Source organism: Notamacropus eugenii, chromosome 1 (genome assembly GCF_028372415.1).
Source record: "Notamacropus eugenii isolate mMacEug1 chromosome 1, mMacEug1.pri_v2, whole genome shotgun sequence".
Taxonomy (NCBI): Eukaryota; Metazoa; Chordata; class Mammalia; order Diprotodontia; family Macropodidae; genus Notamacropus; species Notamacropus eugenii.
In genome coordinates, this window is record NC_092872.1 from 667,404,669 (window position 1) to 667,419,444 (window position 14,776).

A 14,776-nucleotide genomic window follows, 5' to 3' on the forward strand; every position below is an offset into this window, starting at 1 on the left:
TGACTGCCATAAGCACTGTGAATATATCACTGGCACTACACTTATATACTTCATTTGATTACACACATCATAAACTCACAAATTTCCTGCACATAAAGCTCTAATACACATACGTGTACTTTTAAAGGTGCATAACTCATAGTGACATGCATCTCTAAACATATACATTCTATATACTTTAGAACTTAAATGAACCCATCATCTCACTGATGTAGGCATTCTCTCCATGGGTACAGATTACCATTTGTCATTTTCAAACTGTATGATTCTTTGTCCCCATACTTTTCATGAAGGATATGCCTGGGTGTCCTTCCTTAATGGTTGTCCATATGTTATCCCATATTCTTGATGAGTGAACGGCCCATCTCCTTTTATTCAATACAGTTCTCCTGTAATTCATTTTCTGAATTTCCCTGTTTCTTCCTTAATGCCTTATTTGCTCTTTCTTGCAAGAAAAAGTCAGTAATACTGAGTTACCAATAAGTATTTACTTATATATATATAACTGCCATGTATCTTTCTACTGCCTTTTGGATTATTGGCAACTGGTTGATGCTCCATGAATTTCAGAGAATCATTGTAGCATAGTGGGTTAGAGTTAGGATTAGGGTCAGTTTTGGAGTCAAGAAGATCTGAGTTTAATCCTATCTCTGACACATACAGGCTATGTGATCATGGTCAAGTCACTAAGTGATACATTGTCCATATCACTGCAGGGAAGAAAACTCCATAGAGGATTTAGGTATAAAACTGTGCTATTGAAAAATGTGGCAGAGTGAAAAAAGCACTGTCTCTGGAATTATAGACCTAGGTTCAAATTCTGCATCTGACACTATCAGTCCTGGTCAAGTCACAACCTCCCTGGATTTTGGTTTCCTCAACTGTAAAATGCAGGAGTTAGATCAGATAATTTCTGAGGTCCCTTTCAACTCTACATTTATGACTATTATCTTCTTCAGAAAACAAAAACTAACTTCTTTTCCTTTCCCAAAGGAGTAAAGTTTCTACTCTCTGTCTCATTCTAAAACAATCACTACATCCATTTTTCCACCATGAAAAGAGCATTGGCTATGGAGACATGAGATCTGGGCTCTGAACTCCAATGTTTCCACTTAATAACTTTTTGACCTTAGGTAAGTCATTTCAATTTTCTGGTTTCCAATTTCTTCATCTACCATGAAGGAGGTTGGACAATAGTCTGATCTGAAAAATTCTTCATAGCTCTGTAACCATGATCCTCTGATCACCAGGTCAAGGGATAGTTTATGCAGTTTTTATTTTTAAAAGTTTTATAGATGCCATCTTTTTACATCATAGCAATTTGCTAATATAAATCACGCTTTCCAGGGCAGAGCCAAGATGATGGAGTAAAAGCAGGACCTTGCTTGAGCTCTCCCCCAAATCTCTCCAAATACCTGTAAAAAATGACTCTAAACAAATTTGACAGCTGCAGAACCCACAAAATGACAGTGAAACAAATCTCCTGCCCAAGATAACCTGGAAGGTAGACGGGAAGGGTATATCACACCAGGCTGGAAATAGAGTGCAGTCCACATGTAGTATGGGCCATGCTGGCACAGATTGGACTGAAGCAGATTAAGGGGACTGAATCACTGGCAGTTGTAGCAGTTTCCAAACTTTTTAACCCACAAACGCTGAAGACAGCATAGAAAGTCAGTGAGAAAACTCTGTGGGACCTGGCTGAAAGAGGAATGTGGTTTGACTGCGATCTAGCCCCAGCCCCAGGGCAGAGGAAATGTTGGCTGTGGCTGCAGCACTAGCAGTTGGTTCCAGAGCTCTGGGCCCACAGACAGTGGGGGATCAAGCAGCTGACACAAAACCCCTGAAGCCTGGAACAGTACACCCACCCCCAGTGGAAGCAGAGTCCTATGTTGACAAAGAGTTAGAAAGTCAAGTATTCAGTTGGGAACATGAGCAAAAGAGCATAAAAACTATTCAGACTATAGAATATTACTTGGGGGACAAAGAAGATCAAAACATACAACCAGAAGAAGACAACAAAGTCAAAGCCCCTACATCAAAAGCCTCCAAGAAAAAATACGAATTGGTTGCAAGGCATGGAAGATCTCAAAAAGGACTCTGAAAATCAAGTAAGAGAAGTAGAGGAAAAATTGGGAAGAAGAATGAGAGTGATGCAAGAAAACCACAAAAAATGAGTCAACAGGTAAAGGAGAACCAAAAAAAAATTGAAAAAAAAAACCCAACACTTTAAAAAACAGACTAACCCAAATAGCAAAAGAGGTCCAAAAAGTCACTGAGAAGAATGCCTTAAAAATCAGAATTGGTCAAATGGGAAAGGAGGTCCAAAAGCTCACTGAAGAAAATAACTCCTTAAAAATTAGAATCGAGTAAATGGAAGTTAATGACTTTATGAGAAATCAAGTAATTATAAAACAACCAAAAGAATGAAAAAAATAGAAGACAATGTGAAATATCTCATTGGAAAAATCATTCATTTGGAAAATAGATCCAGGGAAGGTAACTTAAAAATTACTGAAAGCCATGATCAAAACAAGAACCTAGACATCATCTTTCAAGAAATTACCAAAGTAAACTGCCCTGATATTCTAGAACCAGAGGGTAAAACAGAAATTAGAAAAATCCATCAATCGCCTCTTGTAAGAGATCCCAAAAGGAAAACTCCTAGGAATATTGTGGTCAAATTCCAGAGTTCCCAGGTCAAGGAGAAAATATTGCAAGCAGCCAGAAAGAAACAATTCAAGTATTGTGGAAACACAATTAGGATAACACAAGATCTAGTCACTTCTACATTAAAGGATCAAAGGGCTTGGAATACAATATTCTAGAGGTCAGGGGAAGTAGGACTAAAACCAAGAATCACTTACTCAGCAAAAGTGAGTATAATCCTTCAGGGAACAAAATGGATATTCAATGAAATAGAGGACTTTCAAGTATTCTTGATGAAAAAATCAGAACTGAATAGAAAATTTGACTTTTAAATACAAGAATCAAGAGAAACATGATAAGGTAAACAGGAAAGAGAAATCATAATGGAATTATTAAAGTTGAAATGTTTACATTCCTACATGGAAAGATGATATTTATAACTCATGAGACCTTTCTCAGTATTGGGGTAGTTGGAGGAAATATAGATAGACAGACAGACAGACAGATAGAGAGCACAGGGTGAGTTGAATATGAAGGAATGATATCTAAAAATAAAATTAAGGCGTGAAAGGAATATATTGGGAGAAGGAGAAAGGGAGAGATAGAATGGGGCAAATTATCTCACATAAAAGAAGCGTTGAAAAAGATTTCACAATGGAGGGGAAGAAAGGGGAGGTGAGAGGGAATGAGTGAACCTTATTCTCATTGGAGCTAGCTTAAGGAGGCAATAACATACACACTCAGTTGGGTATCTTACCCTACAGGAAAGTAAGGGGAGTGAGATGGGGGGAAGGGATGACAGAAGGGAAGAGGGAAGGTAGATTGGGGGAGGAGGTATTCAGAAGCCAACACTTTTGAAAAGGGACAGGGGCAAAGGAGAAAACAGAGTAAGTGGGGGTGGGATAGGATGGAGGGAAATATAGTTAGTCTTTCACAACATAACTATTATGGAGGTGTTTTGCATAAATACACATAAATAACTTATGTCAAATTGCTTGCCTTCTTAATGAGGGTAGATGGGGAGGAAAGAAGGGAGAAAATTTGGAACTCAAAGTTTTAAAACAAATGTTAAAAACTGTTTTTACATACAACTTGGAAATAAGATATACAGGCAATGGGGTATAGAAATCTATCTTGCCCTACAAGAAAGTAAAGGGGAAGGGAATAAGTTAGGGGGTGATAGAAGCGGGGGCAGATTGGGTAAAGGGGTAATCAGAATGCATGTCATCTTGGGGTGGAGGGGAGGGGAAAAAAGTTTGAACTCAAAATCTGCGGAAATGAATGTTGAAAACTAAAAATAAATAAATTAATCAATTTTAAAAAATAAATCATGCTTTCTCCCCTACTATGATGCCCAACAGAATCCTTTTCAGGGCAGTTTAGAAGGTAAAGTACTACATTTGTACTAACATTCAGGAAGAAGCAAAAGAAATGAAAGCAATTAAAACTAAGATTGAGATACTATAGACTAACATTTGGGGAGGTTTTGAAAGGACAAATAGGCATTTGGGTGGTACAGTGGTTCAAGCATCAGGCCTGGAGTCAAAAAGACCTAAGTTCAAATCCAGCCTTCAATTCTTATTAGCTGTGTGATCCTAGGCAAATCACTTACTTGCTGTTTGCCTCAGTTTCCTTATCTGTAAAATAGGGATCTTAATAACACCTACCTCCTAGTGCTGTTGTGAGAATCCAGTGAGATAATAACAACAAAGTGCTTATTAGTACAGTGCCAGGCACATAGGAAGCTTATAGTTATTATCATTAGCAGTACACTTTCAGTCATGTCTGACTGTTTGTGACACATCTGAAGTTTTCTTGGCAAAGATTCTGGAGTGGTTTGCCATTTCCTTCTCCAGCTAATTTTACAGGTGAGGAAACTGAAGTAAACAGGGTTAAGTGACTTGTGCAGGGTCCCACATCTGGTAAATGTTTGAGGACAGATTTGAACTCAAGAAGATGAGCCTTCCTGACTGCAGGCCCGGCCCTCCATGCACTAAGGCACCACCTAGATGTCCTTGAAGTATCAATAATGCATTACTGATAATTCTCCAAACCCTCTTTGTCCCTGTCTCCAATACAGATGCCTGGGAGACTAGCTTCTGCAAGCTTCAAGGAAAATCATCCTTTCTATGGAAAAATATGCTATAGAGGAGAGAAATTGCCAAAATATGCCAGGCCAGAGAAAACATGAATAAATGAGGCTGAGGCAGGCAAGAGAAGTGGTGGGAGTCATAGAACCTGAAATAATTCTTATAATTTGGTACTTCTCTCTTCTGAATTTAGCTCATGGGCAGCTTTTCATAAAAATGGACAGTGGCTAACACGTGATGCTTCTGAAGACTTATGTTTATGGTGAGCAGGTTAATCTACAGCAGTGTGACCCCCAAAAGGAAGGTCAGCAGGACCCTATGAACTAGGGACCTCTATGTTTAGTCTGGTCAGTACATTTCTTCTTGTTCCCTTGCCTGAGAGGCTTTCAGAGAAACCTGCCCATGCGGGCTTAAGTCCAGGAAGCAATGTCTCAGTTCTCTGAAAAATGCAGAAATCCCATGTCAGAACTGCGTTTTGTCTTTCTGCACCCTTCTGTAAGTAGTAAGAGGGGACCAGGGAACTGGCCTTAATCATTCAAATAAAAAGTGGCTTCTGCTGAAAACTGAAGCCAGATGAGGCTGATCTTCTCCAAGGGGGTAGCACCACCCAGGAGAGAAGCACTCTCCCTTAAGAAAGAAAAAGAACTGAGAAAGAACGCATGAAGAGCCACACCAGATGACAGTAAGACTCAGGATGACTATAATACCCTAGGGGTGGGTGAGGATGCTAGGAGAGGTACTAACAAGATGTTCCTGCCATAGCTAGAGATGATTCTCTTACTGTCTGGGCTAAAGGGTACTGTTCTACTCAAGAACCTCTGTGGCTAGGATCATACTCCTCAAATACAAAAAAAATTATGTAGATAGAAAGATGTAATTTCCTATAGCAAATGTCCCAAACGGCTAAATAAGCCTGGACCCAAAAGACTTAAACAAGAGAAGCTGGAGACAAGCAAAAATCAGACAAAAATTTTAAGTAGATAAGGTTCCTGACTCTGACCCTTCCATAGGCTTCAGTTACACCAACTGTAGGCATGTTTAGATTTTGATTAGTGTGGGAAGAGTTGGCTAATATTTTTGTGAGCAGGTAAACGTTTCTGCAAAGGCATAGGATGAGTCTGTAAGGGTTGAAAAATGTTCTGTATTCTCCAAAAGTATATTTACAACACAGCACTGGTAGCCAAAGATTTATGAGCAGTTTTCCTACCCACCTCTTCCAAATTTTCATTGCCACAGTCATTACTACAACTATCAAAACTTGGCAAACAAGGGGAAGGAAAGCATTTCTGAGGAAATCTTCACCCTATGGGATTTCCTATGTGATCTATTGTCACTGAGAGTTTAGAGTTCAACAAAGCATGGAAAGTCTGGGAAAAGCCTTGTTCATACAAATAAGTGAACACTTAAACAACCATGACAGCTGTAAACTCAAGGACTTCTGAAATGTATAGTTCATTTTCTGGTTGATTTATTCCAGAAATGTTTGCAATTCAAGCACATAATATAGTCCAGTTTCAAATGAAGAAAGTCATTACAGACAAAACCAGCACAGGTACCATGATGCTAAAGTTGATATACTATAATCCAGACTTTCCATTTTTTCTTAGCTTGGTCTTTCATTTATTCAATACAATTTTATTGTGTTTACTACATGCAAGGCACAGTCTTTGGTTCCAAGTATTCCCAGGTAGCTCCCTTAGTAGGATGTGTAGTCTAGCCAAGTACAAAAAAAGCCCATGTTAAAAGTGGAAGGGGCAAGCACAAGCCAAAATGTGACCACTATACTGTAGAAGGGTCCCACTGAAACCATCTGATGACTCAGACACAAGGCAAAATCATCACATTTGTTCAAGAAAATTGATTTGTACAGTCAACTTTTTCCTTGCTTTCAAAAGTCAGGGAGAGGACGTTCTCAGGCAAGGAAAACAACCTCCTAAACACAGATTATACACATATATGAATTTCAAATCACTCCCATAAACTATCCATAGAAGGGCAGTGAGTCAAAAAAATGTTATGCCTTTAAGGTAAATTGGAGAAATGTCACTGGAATAAATTTAATATGCTGGGGCAAGAGCAAATTCTCCATCTCCTTGCATCTATGGTATGCTTGGATTAGGTACCAGGGTTAGCGGTAGCATATCTGTGATTCATTTCTCAAGATGGTGACCTCAGCAAGGGAGAAAAAGCCTTAGACTATTATCATGTCTCCCTGTAGCGCTCAGCTTACATACCATCCAGGCCATTGTGATGGCTGTAGTTTCTCTTTCCCAGAATGCTCAGAGATGCATGGTTTGGGGTAGCAAGCATTCGTTTAGTGGATGGGCTTTGCAGGCTTGGTGTAGATCTTAGCACATTTGGTTTCTTTGCAGGATGGATCTCTGTTGACAAGAAATAAGGTTTTTCTTAACAAGGAACAAGTTATTAAAATGTCTCTATGCATTCCAGCTAATGACTAGATACATATCTCATTTTCTAATGATCTTAAAGTCAATTTATTTTGAACCAGCATATTTTTCAAGGCAGTGCATAATGAATCAGCCCCATGTGTTGGTTACCATGGTTCTACTTATTTAAAAAGGGCTGGCTCTCTTCCTGAGTGCTAGATAAGAGCCTTTTGTGGGGACTATATGTAAAAGCAGCCACTTGAGGTCACTCAGAATCATTCATCTCATTAAAGGTATACGGCACCTGACTCTTCATTGGAAGCATGGTAAGATCATAGCATTAGAAATCAGCAGACTCCTAGGAGATATGTAGCCCTGAGAAAATCCCCCTGAAATGTATGACTAACAATATTTTACTCTGCATGCTTGAAATCAAACCAGAATCTATCTTCCCAGGTGTCCTAATCAGCATTTTTCATCTCCATCTGTAATTAGATTATAACTAGGAATCCTTGGGGGTCTGAGGTGATGGTTGGGGAGAAGTGCAGGACCCAGGATAAACCACTCTAAAGGAACCCTTACCCATAGGAGCTTAGTGCTGGAAGGGACTTTGGAGACCCTTTCATTTTCTAAAAGGAAGATGAGGCCAGTGAAGTAAGTGATCTCAGTAAGATCAAATGCCTAGGAACTAGCTGGCAAAGCTAAATCTTCTGCTCTTTTGACTACACCTGGCTCTCAGTCTGTTAATATCCTTATACAGGAAGAATCTGAAACCATGAACACCTAGAATAAGTCAGTAGGCATAAAAATTTCAGAGAAAAAGAAGGGAATGTCACCAAAGATCAATGCAAAGTGTTTAGTAGCTAGTATGCTGGACTTAAAGTCAGAAAGACCTGAGTCTGAATCTTGCCTCAGACACTTAACTAGCTATGGGACCATGGGCAAATTAATTAACCTCTTAGCCTCAGTTTCCTCATCAATGAAACGGCAATTACAAATACCACCTATCTCACAGAGTTGTGAGAAGCAAATGAGATAAGCCATGGAAAACATTTAGTAAACCTTAAAGAATTATAAATGTTATTGTAATTACTGTTATTATTAATAAAATTTATTATGTGGAAGAAGGAATAGGCACATTGGTGCCAATCAGACATCCACAGGCCCTTTGTCTTAGAGACAAAGGATGAAGAATTTGGGTGGGGGGGAGGATGGTGCCTCTCAGAACTAGGTGTTGACTGTATGCACATGAGGACCTCAGTTTTCTTTCTGTACCAATTGGTTAATTCCCTTCTCTTTCCATTGATGGCCAAGTCACAATACATTTTCAGCAGCCTAATGCCAAAAGAAGCAAAATGTCCCCTAAAAATGGAGGATTCGAGGCAATCACTTTGTTTTACTGTACCTTTGGAAGGGTTCTACCGGGCTGACTACTTCTTGGCTCACTATCCCACAGAAATGTTTCATTACTCAAATTTGGTCCATGTCAGTATAGTGACTTGACTGAAAGGAGGCGTCCCCAATTGACTAGGAAACAGACTTATACAGTACAAGAGAATATTCTGTTCCTTCAAAAAACTGTATAAAGGATGAATATAGGAAATCCTGTGACAAGATTATGGAATCAGACCCTACAATGTAGTATAATAGCAACTCACATTTATATGTCCCTTGTAAGGGCCCCTTGCTCACAACAGCCATGCCAGGTAGCAGTGCAAGTATCATCTCCTTTTTACACATGAAGAAACTGAGACTCTGAGAGGTTGTGACTTGTTCCCCATGGCCATACTGTGTCAGAACTAGGAGTCTAACCCAGGTCTTCTGACTCCCAAATCCACACTGAAACCTCAATGCACTTTGCAATGACTAACTAATCCAATGCCATAATGTGCATGTGACACTGGAAAGCTAACATCTTAAGAATTCTATTTTTCCCTGGAAGGACATCAAGTATAAAGAGAGTTGTTTTGAGCTGTGGAATCATAATTTGCTCTGATGACAACATTCACAATAAAGGGCTGTGTCTTGATTTTAAGAAAGATTGGATGTCTTTAAAGTACGTAGTATGACTACTTTATATCTATACATTTCTCTAACAGAACAAGAAAACTTAATGTTATCCTAGGAATGCATTTCATTTTTATGAGGAAATGAAAACCTAACAAACAATTCAAGCACGCACTCAATCCCATTTTTGCACTGAGGTATATTAATAACCATCATTATATAAATTATTCATTTCAGAATTTTGCAAAGAAATCATGAGGTTACTGCCTTACCATCTTTTTATGGCAATACCATTCTTAATTATGAAAGTACTGAAGTTTCTGCAAGAAAATGGAATAAAGGATTCTAATGACCCTTATGCTTGAGGCTTTTCAGAGTAAAAGCAAAGGGAAAAAAAGCCAATATAAAGGATTTTTCAAATGTAATCTTTATATGGAATTTCATAACCCACTGAAGGTCTGAATGGATCTAATTTATGTCACTTTGAAAAGTATATATGAGCTTTGGAGGGAATGTGCACACAGAATTATTAAATAGGCCTAATGTATGTACCCACCTAAATAACCAATGATACATGCCAAAGGTTTTCTAGTGCTTTTGCTCTTCAGAGGACTTCCAGATACCTCTGAGTGTCTGTCTGCATCTGAGGAAAGAAATAAACACAAACACACCAGTAAGCCTCCCATTTTCTACATCTACATACACACACACACACACTTTGGAAATTAAAATATTAAGCAGAATAAGATGATGGTGTGTCTCCCACCCCATCCTTGTTGACAAAAAATAGAAAACTTTTCTAGTTACACTTTCTTTTCAGTTCTTGAATTCAATGTGAACTTCCCACCCACAAGCCCCAGAAAAGAGAATTTTATAGATATGCCTTCACACACATGCCAAATTAACATGTCCATTTGAAAAAAAAAGTTGCAATTGTGAAAGCCTTTCATTTTAGTTCACTGCATTACATATGAACAGTGACAACCTTTGTGTAGGCATTAGAAAACTGAGATGAGTCACTGTAACTGAGAGATCTCTGAAAAGTAACATTGAGCCAATCTTACCGTGAGATGAATGTAGTGTTGCGTGGCAGTTGAACAGGGCAATTGACAGGATTAAGACAAGAGAAAGGTCCCTTCCTGCTCCAGTCAGCTGCAGCAGGTTCAGAATGAGAAAGTCTTAACCTATTTTGGCAAATCTGAATTCAGGAGATGATGCCCTCATTGGGACATTTGGTCTCATGGCTCATTTTTTACCCTGCTGTGGAATCCTACAATGTCATTACTTCTGAGACTTGAGTGATTAAGTGCCTATTTGTAGACAGAGGGTTTCATCTATCAGATATTAGAAAGATACTGTTGGTATGGATATTAGCTCATAAAAGTCCTTACAAGTCTGCTTATAATCCACTAGATGTTTCAGGCAGAGGAAAGCAGCCAGATGTGCTTTAATCAGCTATCATGTGGATAGATAATACTAGTAGGGGTATATGAAAGACTTTCATATCAGAAAAGTTGTAGGGCTAGAACATTCAGGAGTCCTAATAAAATTTACTTTGAGAAAAGTTTTGATTTTACTTTTGGCTTTGTTTTGAATTTTCTCAAATGGGACTGGTCTTGATTTTTTTTTTTTCCCAACAGAGCAGCTTTAACCAATTCAATTCAGTATTTATGATACATTCCCTATTATCTGAAAAATGTCTCCATTGGCTTCCTACTTCTACTACAGAAATTTCCCTTTGTCTTCCTGGGAACTCCCTGAATGGGAGAATCTTTCAGAACACAAAAGCCTTGGGAGGTAAGCAATGGGAGCAGGATGGGTCTTTTGAATTACATGATACGTTCCAATATTCCACTTTAATTATTTCAGAGTGAAATTTACCATTTTCTGGAGGTTTCTCATCCCTTATTCTCCCTGCACACTGTTAAAACTCATATTTTTTGAGAGTAAGAATAAACAAGTTATAGATTAAATAGCTTCAGATATCTCACTTATGTGACATTTTAAAAATATATTCACAGTGCTTAACGTACATTATTTCATTTGCCCCTCACAACCCTGTGAGGTAAGTGATACAGATATTATTCTTGTTTTACAGATGAGAAAACTGAGGCTGAGAAAAGATAAATGACTTGCCAGGGTCACATTGCTTAAAGATTGGAGGCTGGATTTGAATCTGGTTCTTTCTATCTGCAAGTCTAACACTATCATTTTGGCATGTACAATAGCAGAGACCATGGCATAGCTGATGAACTGTGTGCATGCATAATAGAAATAATTTCTTAATTATTAATGTAACCACTGGGAGTGCTTTATGAACCAATCTCTTTGTTTTCCATGTATCTAATTCTTTATTTCTATTTGGGAAACTTTTATTAAATAGATGCTTATTAAAGAAGATTTGAGCAGAAACACAATGAAAGTTTTTTTTGGCACACTTTTAGGTAACTGCTTAGTGCTCCACAAATCCTAAAAGGAGGTTCTTAAAGAACAAACACCCTAGTGCTGTCAAATTACTGAGAAGCTAATATTAAAATATTTCCTTCTTAACCTTACTAGACCTTTAAAACTTAGTTACACTTGAAATGTGTAACAGAGGAAAATCATTTATGAAAATAAGTACCATAGCATTCCAATTATTTTTAGATAAAGATTGTCACTGTGTTCATATCATCAGTTAAATTTATTTCGCTTCATATCCTGAAGAAAAATACCAGGTGCCAAATTCTGAATGTCAGACTTAGATTATTACACAAAAGTAATCTTTCCCTAGATAATGTTCTGGAGATTATCATTCTGTCCTAGTATGGGTCTAAGGATACATGCTACATGTTTAAGCCTATATATAAAACTTCACTTGTCAAATCACTCTTCAACAGAAGTGTATCAGGTTGTTTTTCTTTTCCTGTTTTTATCATTACTTTTTAAAATTAAGTTTTGCTGCTCAAAGCTAAAGGATGAAGGAGCACTGATGCTCATGTAGGGCAAGGTCAAGGGGGAAAGATGGGAAAATAAACCAACAAAGGCACTGTGTGGGTATGATCAAATCACCCATTTTAGCTTATGATAACTTGCTCATAATTTTTATCTAGTTAGCACCTCTGTTGATGATGCTAGTAAGTAATATTTTATATATAGAACTCCTTTGTTTTTGACATTAAAGCCTTCTGAAGTGACCTTTGTTGCATTTTGACATGCGAGTTCAAGTCTCAGCTGTAATATTAACTAGTGAGGTGAGAGCTTCCTCTTCTGTGAAACAGAGATAATAATACCTATACTTCCTACAGGAGAAAGAAGTACACTGTAATTTGTCAAGTTCTATATAAATGTAAGTTTTATTCTTTTACAAGGGAAGAAACTGAGATTCAAGGTGCTAAATTCTAGGGCCACAGCTTGAGAGAAAAAGAATTTTATAGCTAGTCAAGAGTTTTACAGCAAGAGAAAGGCCTTAAAAATATGTTTCATGAACTGGCTTCCATATGTTGTGGGAATTAAGGGAAAACAAATATTTCTGATTAGGTAGTGTAAGCTATGAAAACTAGTATCTTTGGTGTGAACTTTCTGAATAGTCTGAGAAAGGGCAATTACTACAGATTCAAATTTAAATGCAGGAGGAAGCAAATTAAGATGGGAAAATCTCTTATTTTCCAAGTGAAGCCCCATTCTGGAAGTTAAAAAAGTTCATCTTGCTTCATAGATATAACCATATCTATGATTATTTCAAATTCACTGATATTTAATACCAACACAAATTTATTTAGTACCTAATTTTAAAGCAAATTGTCAACAATGCAAGCAAAGAATACACTGTAGCTATCCATGAGATTGTTATACTGTTAAGTATCACAGAATGTTAAACCCAAGAAGGATAACAGATCATCTAAGGCACATGTCCCTTATTTCACAGATGAGTAAGAAAAGAGAAACAGCTTGCTCATGGTCACACAGTTCTTTGGTAATACAAGAACTGAAACTCAGGTCTTCTGAGTCTCATCTTTCCATCATATTGCTTTCCTCCCCAGAAAGACTGGATTTGAAATCAAGTAACATCTATTATCAAAAGTTTCACTCTAATTCTGAGGTCACTAATAATGCTTAGGCCCTATAATACATACAAATATTTGTCTCAAATGATTAAGTCAAATTAATAATTCCTAAGCAACACCATAGAATACGGCTCCCTCTGAAAGTCAAACAAGATACTTGTTGTCTATTGTTACACCTGAGAAATACCCACTTAAAAACTCCACGGGTAGTGACATGTTCCTAAGACAGGGAAATTTGCCTCTTTTATTCCCAATTCACTTAGCAGATGATTAGGCTTATTTACTTGGTATGGACCTCACTTGCACTTACAGTTTTTTTAATGCCAAATTTGATGAATCACTATTAAAATTAACTCTACTCAGCTATTGATCTATATGCTTAAGTGTAACAGTTTTTTAAATACTTGCAAAGTAGATTGTTTGAAATAGAACACAGTGGGTTTGAGTTTACATGAAAAAAACCAAGAACATGTGAAGGAAAAATATTCACAAACTTGGTAAGTCCAATGGTTTTTGTGGCAACTGTCAAATTTCAACTCCAATACTTCCTAAACTAGACAAATGATGCTGTGCAAGTCATTTTTATCCAATGGAACCTCAGCTTCCTCACCTGTAAAATGAGTAATAAAATTTGCATTACACTTCATAGATTTCTTGTGGGGGAAAGTACTTTGTCAACCATAACACGATACAAAAATATGATATACTAATTCTGTTATTACATAAGCAAAAATTTCATCTCCAGTTCTCTGGGTTTAACATTTCATGGAATCCTATTCAAGACATTTACAGAATGGTCAAGAACAAATATTTTTCCCTCTGAGGTTAGATTAGCTCCTTGACTGTATTAAACTATATTGGAGCGCCTCATTCAATTCCAGTGGGGCACAAATTCATAGGCCTCTTTTTCATGTGAAGGCCTATTATCCTGAACTACTATAAAAAGCAACAACAGTAATAATAGTACTAGCATTTCTATAGCACTTCACAAACATATTATCTGATTCTGAAAATAACCTTCAAAATAATTATTATCACAATTTACACAGCTGAAGAAACTGAAATTCAAACAGATGATTGGGCTAGCCCACAGTGGCTAAGGGTTGTAGCAGTTAGCCATGCCTATGAAAAGCTGTCATTCATTCGATTTAACCTCACAACCCTGACTGCAACATGTTTTCATGACTCAATGGTGAGGAAACGACAGAATTTAATTGGTAACTCAATTTGTTATGTCAATGGTGGATTTCATATCTGGTGCTTTCACCTCAACAATGGGGATGATCTAGTAACCTTAAAGGTCATGGTGATTTGTCCATTGATGATCCTGTCTTCTTATTTAATGTTTAAAAAGTGACATTTATGAAACCATACAAGAAGCAAAATGTGGCTGGTCAACGCTAATATATACCCACCCTCCATCCTTTTTTTAAAAAAAGGATCTAAAACTTGATGATAAATGTGTCATGTCCTATTTGCAAATATTCTGAAATACATGCGAGAATATTCTTCAGTTTTAGTATTCCAACCTTTCAACTTATAAAATTTTTACTACATAAGAATGAATACCTATGCTCACCTCTCCCAGTATACCATT

The 14,776-nt window shown here is 37.4% G+C and overlaps 1 protein-coding gene across 1 annotated transcript in view; it reads right to left on the reverse strand.

The window, feature by feature from the left end:
- The window catches only part of MTA3 (metastasis associated 1 family member 3), a 208,647-nt gene that overhangs the window by 10,023 nt on the left and 183,848 nt on the right, over positions 1-14,776 (reverse strand). Inside the window, exons 15-16 of the mRNA XM_072635755.1 lie at positions 9,690-9,776; positions 6,974-7,120 (exon numbers count right to left, since the gene is read on the reverse strand). Coding sequence (XP_072491856.1) covers positions 6,974-7,120; positions 9,690-9,776 — 234 coding nt within the window. The remainder of the gene's footprint in view (positions 1-6,973; positions 7,121-9,689; positions 9,777-14,776) is intronic.